Below are 8,912 nucleotides of genomic sequence, written 5' to 3'. Positions count from 1 at the left end.
GTTAAACTTTAATAGTTTTGTACGTTCAGAGGACTGAGGGAAATCTGAAAACGTGTGCGCCTTTAAGAATGGGTGCCACTAGCATGGGTGCTAGGGTGACCAGACAGCAAGTGTGAAAAATCAGGACGGGGGTGGGAGGTAATAGGAGCCGATAGAAGAAAAAGACCCAAAAATCGGGACATCTGGTCACCCTAATGGGTGCTAACAGGACTCAGCCCTTTAAAGCAATGGAATGCTGAGAAATGTAGTCTATAGGGAGCCCAGACTAGCCCTGGAGAGATCAGGTGACTACCAGGACTATATAAGGAGCTTTCTATAGCTCTCAAGTGAGAGAGCTGCAGGAGGTGCTGAATCCAAGAGAAGAGCTCTTGTCCAGAGAGCAGTGATGGAAGGATGTGGGGAAAAAAAGCCTGTGAGAGGAGTGAGTCAAGAAGGAACAGACCTGAAGCAATACAGCACTGGTGTGGGCTGGAGGCTCAGTGGTAAGGCAAGTCTTTATTTGGGGGCTTCTAGCAAGGGAGGGAGCAATTCTTTCAACCCTGTAGCATCAAGGTAAGTATCCATTAAGCTTGGTGAGAGCAAAGGACTATTTACTGGGTGTGGGGAGGGGCTGATCACACTATGGAGTTACACCTGAGTTAACAGGGTAAGTAAAAAGCTGTGGGTTTGGGGTGGGTGAAGACCATTCAGCCCACGGAGAGCAACCTTGCATTAACCGGGAGAAGAGCTGTTTTGTTTGGCTGCGTTGTTTTGTTAGTCAGCAAAAGGGGAAGGATTCTGAGGTTTGGTCAGATGGCTGAACCCCAATCACTCATCCACTAGGAGGAGACTGCAGGCTACTCTACCTGAGGGAAACTGAGGCAGCAACCAGTAAGGTAAGTAACCACATTACAATGTGAAATAACTTTTACAAGGTTGTTGTGGGTATGTTTGTGACAATTTGCTTAAGATTATTCAAGCTTGTATGGGACTATTATGTCCTATCAATTTGCAGCCAGGGAAGAACTAAATGAAATCACTCCTATTGAAATATTTTGATGCACTGATGTTCCAAGTAGCAACAGTTCCTGCAAAAGTGGCTGCTGTAGCATTGCACCACAATTAAGAAAGACTAAGACATTAATGTTTGAGCTGAAATATCTTAAACTGGGTTTCAACACAACCAGCGCATTCATGTGGGGGACTTGGTGGCCAACTTAGCTGGCCAACTGTAAAGTGTTCTTCCAAGGGTTCATAAATCAAACTGCATTACACTGAAGTGCAGTTTTACTAGAAAATGGGAACTTCTGACTCAACAAGGCCCACTCCTGTAATTTATTGCATGTGGGGGCACTACTGGACCCCATTGAGAACAGTGGGGCTCCACGTGGCTGCAGGGCCCCACCTGTGCAGATCCATTTACAGGATCTATCCCCAAGCCTACTCAGGGCCATGCAGCATCTGTTTCTATTTGTGACTACAGCTCTTTTGGACCCTCAAAAGGGCCAAAGTCTGTCTGTTTCCAGTGCAGGTGGACCAAAACCTGTGCATAAACTCTGCATTCAGTGCAGATGAGTCATGCTGTCCTCTGAGCAGGAAGCGTTAAATGCTGGCTAGACTTCATGCAGGACCAGTCAGTTAAGTCATTCCTCCTCCACACATGGGTCTGGCTTTACTGCTTTCCCTCACTACTTCGTGTAGATGGTGTGTACTGGTGAAGGTGATCTCTTCCTCCTGAGGGCAGTTAAAAGGGGTCCCCTATCTTATTTGATTCACTGGGTTTCCTGGAAGCTGCACAAGGAAATATTTAAACAGATAAAATTATTAAGTTAGGTAAAGATAGAAATGTTCCTATAGATAATTGGGCTAGATCCTCAGATGGCACAAACTGGCATAGCTCCACTGACTTCAGTTGAGAATCTGGCCCTATGATTCTAACATCCATATGCTTTGCTCTACACAGGAGCAAAACACTGACTTGTATATTATGATCCCTCCAAGACTTATGCAACTAAAATGATCTCTTCCCCCTTACCTGGTACATCTTGTTAAAACATTCAGCAAGGCTGGTGTTATGCTGGGCACTCACATTTGTCTGTATCCGTTAAAAAGCATATGCATTATAATCAATTATCTAAGGTAAATATTCAGCTAGCTTTTGATCCTATGTGAATGATTTGAAGAGGATTTTTCAGCAAAGTAATTGCAGTTTAGCTTTTTGCTCTTGGTAGTTGTCATGTCACTTATAACAGGTTGATATCTGAAAACTGACTCCTTGTTTTTGTGTTCAAGAGATATAAATATTTCTTGGGAACGGATAAGTCTGGAGCCTGGAAACAGCACATTGTAAAAGAGGGGGCAATTTGGTTCTACAACAGTAAGTGCTTCTCTTCTTAGCTTTTTAATAGTAACTCTGCTTAAATTAAAACTGACTTTGTTTTGTTGTTAGTCTGGCAATTTTCTCTCTATGCATTTGTTTTTGCAAGGAGCCCAGGCCCACAATAATGTATGTTTCTCAGCTATTGTCTTAAATGAGGTGGTAGAGGTAAGTTCAGTGAGTGAACTAAAAGTTTGTGGTAATGTCTTACATCTGGAAAAGGTTTAAAATAGGGTATATGCAACTAAACCCCTAGACTTGAAAAAAAATGCATATTTAAAGGCTTATGCCATGATGTTCAAATCCTGCTATTCAGAATGTAAGTTAATTGTCATAGGCAACTGCTGCCACTAGAGGCTACTCAAGCTTCTGATTTTAAAAACCACAGTAAAGCAACTGTCGTCTGCCTTGTTTAGAGATCTGAGAAGCCAGTTTTGCAGCATGATTCTGTACTTACTCATATGAGAGCAAAACTCAGATTTGAGTTACATCCCTCCCCCTGCTACTGCAAACATGCATGAGTAGTTCCATTAAGCTCACACATTCATTGGCCCAGGTAAATATTAGTCCCCCCCGCCCCAAAAAAAAATTATAAAAAGGGCAATTACTTCATGATCACATTTTCAACGGCTATATTTTTAAGGCCAGGCCTGCACTAGAAAAAGTTTGCCACTGTAGCTACACTGGCATATCTTTCTACTGTAGACATACTTTTTGCAAGTATAATGTCCACCAGTTCCCCCAACAAAAAAGGCTATACTACCAAAAATGCTTTTTTTGCTGGTATCACTGCAACTACACTGACTTCTGCTGGAATAAAAATGTCAAACCCCGCACCATTCACAAGTGTAATATCCCAGGCCTAAGACACCTACCTTAACAAGTCTGCCTCACTTTGAAATGTAAGCGCACAATGGGGATATACACAGCAGTAGTTTTCTTTAAAGGAATCTGTAATGCTTCCGCTGCAGTGATGTGGTTGTTCATTCACCATTATGAAATAAGACTTGGTTAGAATTAAAAAGGAAGGGACACTCCATACGAAACATCCATAATTATTTTAACTTGCAACTGATTGCTATATAGAAATAATTTTGTTTTAAAAGCTTGGGGGCAGGGAGAGAGAATCCCTTGCTCCAGACTAATTCAGCTCTGTTTAGTTTTGAGTTTTCTGCTTTCCTCACCTCTGTAGAAATGCCGCAAATGTCTTCCTTAATCAAGTATGGAAGAGCTAGAATAAGGAATGAAGGGTTCTCTTATGAAACCAACAGATTTAATTGTCAATTAACTGTTTTATTATTCTTTAAATTCAGCCACATTTGACTTTGTAATTGAACCTTCCCCAGTCACTGCAATAATCGGTAAGAAATGTGTTCCTGTATCTTTTGTGGAATCTTCTTCTATTTCCACTAAAAGCTGCCTTTATTTCCCTGCTTCCTTTCAGCAACCAGAATCAAATATGCATTTAAAATGGAAAGACATCTGTATATTTAGATAATAGTGAAGCTGCAAATAAGTAAGGGCTGCTAACGGTACCAATAGCTGCCTGTTTTAATGCTTATTAAAAGCCAGAAACTAAGAGTTGGATGTAAATTGAAAAGCACCAATGCTGGTTGAACTGGTAGCAAAGTGGCTGCACTGTGCTGCAGGAAGTGCTCTCTAGACACCATTTCAGGGTACTCCAGCTCCTGCCACCAAGTATTGATGTAATGGATTTCTAAAAGCCCTGGTTTGGCTGTGGGGTAGGGGAAGGCAGACACTGCAGATGACAGCTATAAAGCTACCTGCATGCTAGGGTTTGTACACCACAGTGGTAGTGCTGCAACCCATATGCTAGGCTTTGGAGGCTGCTGTGATGTGACAGGCCCCCAGGGCTGTCATTGACACCTGTGACCTATAAAGCCACTCTTCCTCTCTAGTCCTCAATCTCCATGCTGTGATGTCACCTTTGGTGCAAAGAACACTACTTCATGTTGTACAGATACTTAATTGTTTAGGGGTGCAGCAGGCTGCACTCCATTCAGCTCTCCTTAGCCGGAAAGGGTGTGGCCCCAAAGATGCAGGCTCTAGAAGGGGGGAAAAGGCTCTAAACAACCCAATAAATACTTGCAACTGTTAATATCTATCCCTAGGGGGAGTTCTAGTTATGCTAGGAATTAAATAGAGTAACAGCTTAAAGTACAAATATATTTTATTGCAAACCTCCATATATTTCAGTGTAATTACACCAGTCCATTATGCATTTTGTCCACTGACTATCCAGCCTACAATCAATTGGAAATACAAAACAGTTTTAAAACATGGCAGTGCAATACTAAAGCAGTGATTTATGTGCTTTGGGATCGCTGATAAAGCTGAAGCTTCCCTAGTATGGTATTGAATATACAGAATAACCCACATAAATATTTCTTTAAGAAATATAGGATTTTCATTCCCATACTTTGCTCCAACCCCACACCCGTCATACTGTCTATAGGTGTTTCAATATCTAACACTATACAGTTTTCCTAAATTAACTGTTGCTCTTGTCAAGAAAATTCAGGATTGTGAAAACCTCTTTTGCTGAAGCTGCTCTTGAATTTTAGGCTCTCCACACGTATATCAAAGTTGTCTTTCTACAATGCAGCATTGTATTTTTTTTTCCATTTCTTCCCTTCACTGCTGGTTTGGTTTTCTGCCAAGTCAACTGAGGTTATCTTGCCCTCTAAGAAATTCTAAGAGTATCCCTATTCCTCCCTCATCAGTATTTTAATTTGATGTAGAATATCAACCAAGAGGAAATAAGTGATGAATATTTGAGGTGGCCACTACATGGTCAGCACTGGATAATCAAAAATACAATTCCAATAGATTAAGCTACACACCAAAATGAAGCTAGGTTAACTCCCAAGGGAAGAACACTCTTTAAAATTGTTAAACATTAAGACTGAGGCAATTCAAGTTTTAATAATTCTGTCCTGTCAAGTTAAATCAAAAGGTCAGACTTACCAAAAATACATAATAAAAATAAAGTTGAATTTAAAGGCAGTTGTTTAAACCTTAACTGCAAATCAGTCAACAAAATGAAGTCAGTTTGAACAGGAGCGTACCACTTCGTGCTACTAAGACAAAGGCAAGCCCCTACACAAGATGTAAAAGGTTCCTATGAACGTCTCAGTTTTACCAACAGGAACCATGTTATAAATAATGGTTGAGGTAATAACCTTGAAAAGCCTGAAAGAGGTTCCCAAACACATTTAAAGTTACAAACAAATTTTAAATAAATATTTATATACAATTATACACTAAATACAGCTAATTAAGGGCTTAAATATAGGTTCCTGGTATTTCAGTGGGGCAATAGTCTAATGACAGCACAGTTTAGGTCTATTTTTGAATTTATCACTGCATCTGACAAACAGGAAAGACGGTTAATCCCTTGATGTATCTCATTTGTGCTGCTACTAACTTCCTTTTGTTTAAAGAGACTTTAGACTCCAACAGCTGCAATTCTTCATTTGAAGATGTGTTTCATTCTGGGTCTCAGACTAGAATATCCACAAGATAATTAAGCCTGTTTGTGTCTGAAACCATCACATCTCTACTCTTCCTGAAAGTGGTGCTAACCTCACACCATGGCACTGGATTACTAAAACTGAACATGTAAGCCACTGAAAATTATTTAGAAAAAGGGTGGGGTTTTTTATATTGTAACTTCTTCCCCATTGTGCATTCCTGTTTCTCGGAATACAGTAATTTGTAATAAAGGACCAGTAAACTCTGCCTGTCTAAACAAACCATTTCTATTAAAATAAGACAATTATACAGGAAGCCTCACATGTGCTTTCACTCTTAAGGAGTTTCCTATTGCAGGTGGTTCTTAATATAGGTTTCCTTGGAGGCATAAGAAAGAAAATGTGTTCCAGTGGCTGAATCCCACATAAGCAGGCCAGATCTCTGGATTTTATTCTTAGCTCTGTAACAAGAGCAACTAATTTGATTTTCAGAGATGCTCAGCACCTGCTTTTCAGCCCCCTGACAGTCAGGTAATGAACGAGTTTCCTCAGGTATACAACAGGGAAATTAACCTCCAAAGGGCTGAGATGCTTTATTCCTGTCTAAAGTGCTACAGAACTGGGCTTTTTTTAAGGCTCTCTTGTATTTTATCAGAATGTACATATTAAAAACACTCTAGCATGTATCCCAGAATCAAAGTTTTTTTGGGGGGGTGAGTGGGGGGGGAAGTAGTTTAAGGCTCAACAATTCAAAGTGCAACTCTTTAACCACAGCCTATATATATTTTATTTAATTATGAATGCTCCAGAATAATGCCCCTCAAATAGAAAGTTATGGGGATATCTGCTTTTAAATAAAAACCAGGGTCCTTATTTCATGTTTATCCAGACTTTTCTAAATCAGATAAGCTTCAGAAAACTTGAATATTAGAACTCAGCTTTTGATAGTTATCACACAAATGTCATTCAGTATTTATCTACAGCATAGGATAATAATTAAAAACCCCAGAACAACACTGGTGTGGTCATGTTCCTCCGTCCTCGAGTTATCAGGATCTTCTGAAATTCTGAAGAGTTGCTCGAGGCTTGACTCTGAATTCACATACAATCAGCCACATTGTTGGATCCCTGACCAACATCCCGGATCTCACTACTAAGACAAGAGCACACAGCTACTCCTGCTCCAGCTCTGCAGTGAGAAACGGATCCAACAAGCTCCCACCTAGAGAGAATGGTAAAGCAAGAAAGATCAGGGGGGATAAGTTAGTTATTTTCCCTTGAAAAGTTCACTCTACCCCCCAATATCTTAAAGTTGGTAAATTCTCTCTAGGAGAGATGATGCCTCCATTGTATCAATCTAAGGGGAAAGCATTAATTTGAATGTTTCACCACTTACTCATAACTTAAATTTGAAGAATTGCATCCACCTTACTCTTGAACTGTTGTACTTATAAATTATTTCCCTCTTTTCTGCACCCAACCACATTTTGAGGCCAGAGAGAGTTAGGTGTTAGCTCCTTATTGAAAATAAAGTCTCTCAGGCAGGGAGAAGAAATGAAACTATACCAATAAATTAAAGTACCAAGTTGTGGCGTTCAAGATTATGGTCTCCTTTCGAGTAGAGACTAATCTGAAATCGCTAAATACATTATAATTAGAACCTCAATCTAGATTTGAACTTTGTTCCTGGAGAAAACCGAATTCTTTATACCCATTAATCTAACTAGATTAAGTATTTTTTGTTGGCTGTATGAACTTAGTCCATACAAGACAGCACTTTTAAAAATACACTTTCAGGTAATTTGACACGTCTAGCATTTGCATTAAATACCCGTCAGTTGTCACGGAGTAAAACTGTTCAGTTACCTGTTGAGGACAGGAAATTAACTCATGTGCTCAATCATGATAGTTTACTTCACAAGATATAAAAATCCTGCATTATTTCTGGCTACCCACTATCTGGAGTAGCATATTTAGATAATGGAGAAAAATTATTCAGTTTAAGGGCCTCAGTGATTCTATACTCATGTATACTGTATACATGAAGCCATCATCACCTGTTTTCATCTAACTCAGAATTACCTGTTCATAACTGGATCAAAGGCTTCCACTGTGTTCAGGTATGCATTGCCATTATGACCACCCACTGCGAAAATTTTACCCATTAACGTTGCTATGCCAACTCCACCCCTGGGGGTTGTAAGTTCTGCTACATACTCCCACTTGTTATTGCGAGGATCAAACCTTTCAACAGAGCTCAATGGAGAGTTGTCATCAAAGCCACCTACAAAGAAAGACATTACTGTTTGTTAGTAGGGAGATTTTTAGTAATGCTGGAGTCCAGTATTCAGATTGCATAATATTTGATTGGTTGGCTGTACAATGGCCACCTGACGTTAAGTACTAAAAATCAGTCAATATTTAGGTAGCAGTGTGTGGCTTAAGTTTTCAGAGGTGTAAAAGGAATTGGCAGCTGCTTTAATTTTAGGCCCTTACATTAGTGATCATAAGACCACCTCTTGCTGTTTTTAAACTTCTCCCCAAAGACTGTTGAGAGTCCTTGTGCTTGTTTCCTCAGCACATGCATATAGTAATTCTCAGAATAAAATGGGGCTAGACTTATTCTATAAAGAATACCAATATGTACAATGAAAATGAGCAAGCAGTGAACAAGCAGATTGGCTTTTCTAGAGACAAAGGAAGAAAAGAGTGCACCCACTCACAGAAGAGTGCATTAAAATACTTAATACATGTAAGTACTTAATAACCAAATGGAAAACCTGAAGAGTTAAATGTCACTATGCAATGAAACTAAACCATAAGGGAATCCCATCAGCACCTGCTGTAATTACCCAGAGATTCTCTTAAAGGATTCATTAAGGTCAGAGACTCATCTCTATGCACTACAAATTTCACCATGTTATTTTGGTTAATCCATACCAGACTTAGGGCTGGTCTACACTGCGGGGGGGGGGGGGGGTCTGGAGGGAAATGGGAAAAAGGTACGGACCCTGGGTGGGGGATGGGGTTAGGTAGAAGTGTAAGGCTGTTAGGACTATTAA

General features: G+C 39.9%; 1 protein-coding gene across 6 annotated transcripts in view; it reads right to left on the bottom strand.

Moving 5' to 3' along the window:
- Positions 1 to 4,529: 4,529 nt before the first annotated feature.
- The window catches only part of KLHL8 (kelch like family member 8), a 36,646-nt gene continuing 32,263 nt past the window's right edge, over positions 4,530 to 8,912 (bottom strand). For all 6 annotated transcript variants that reach the window (XM_034771454.1, XM_034771453.1, XM_034771457.1 and 3 more), the window contains 2 exons: positions 7,933 to 8,134; positions 4,530 to 7,072 (listed from right to left, as the gene is read on the bottom strand). In XM_034771454.1, coding sequence (XP_034627345.1) covers positions 6,949 to 7,072; positions 7,933 to 8,134 — 326 coding nt within the window. In that variant the 3' untranslated portion in view covers positions 4,530 to 6,948. The remainder of the gene's footprint in view (positions 7,073 to 7,932; positions 8,135 to 8,912) is intronic.

This window comes from Trachemys scripta, chromosome 5 (assembly GCF_013100865.1).
Source record: "Trachemys scripta elegans isolate TJP31775 chromosome 5, CAS_Tse_1.0, whole genome shotgun sequence".
NCBI lineage: Eukaryota > Metazoa > Chordata > Testudines > Emydidae > Trachemys > Trachemys scripta.
Note: the sequence above shows the minus strand (reverse complement) of the source record. Positions and strands in the feature narration are given on the sequence as shown.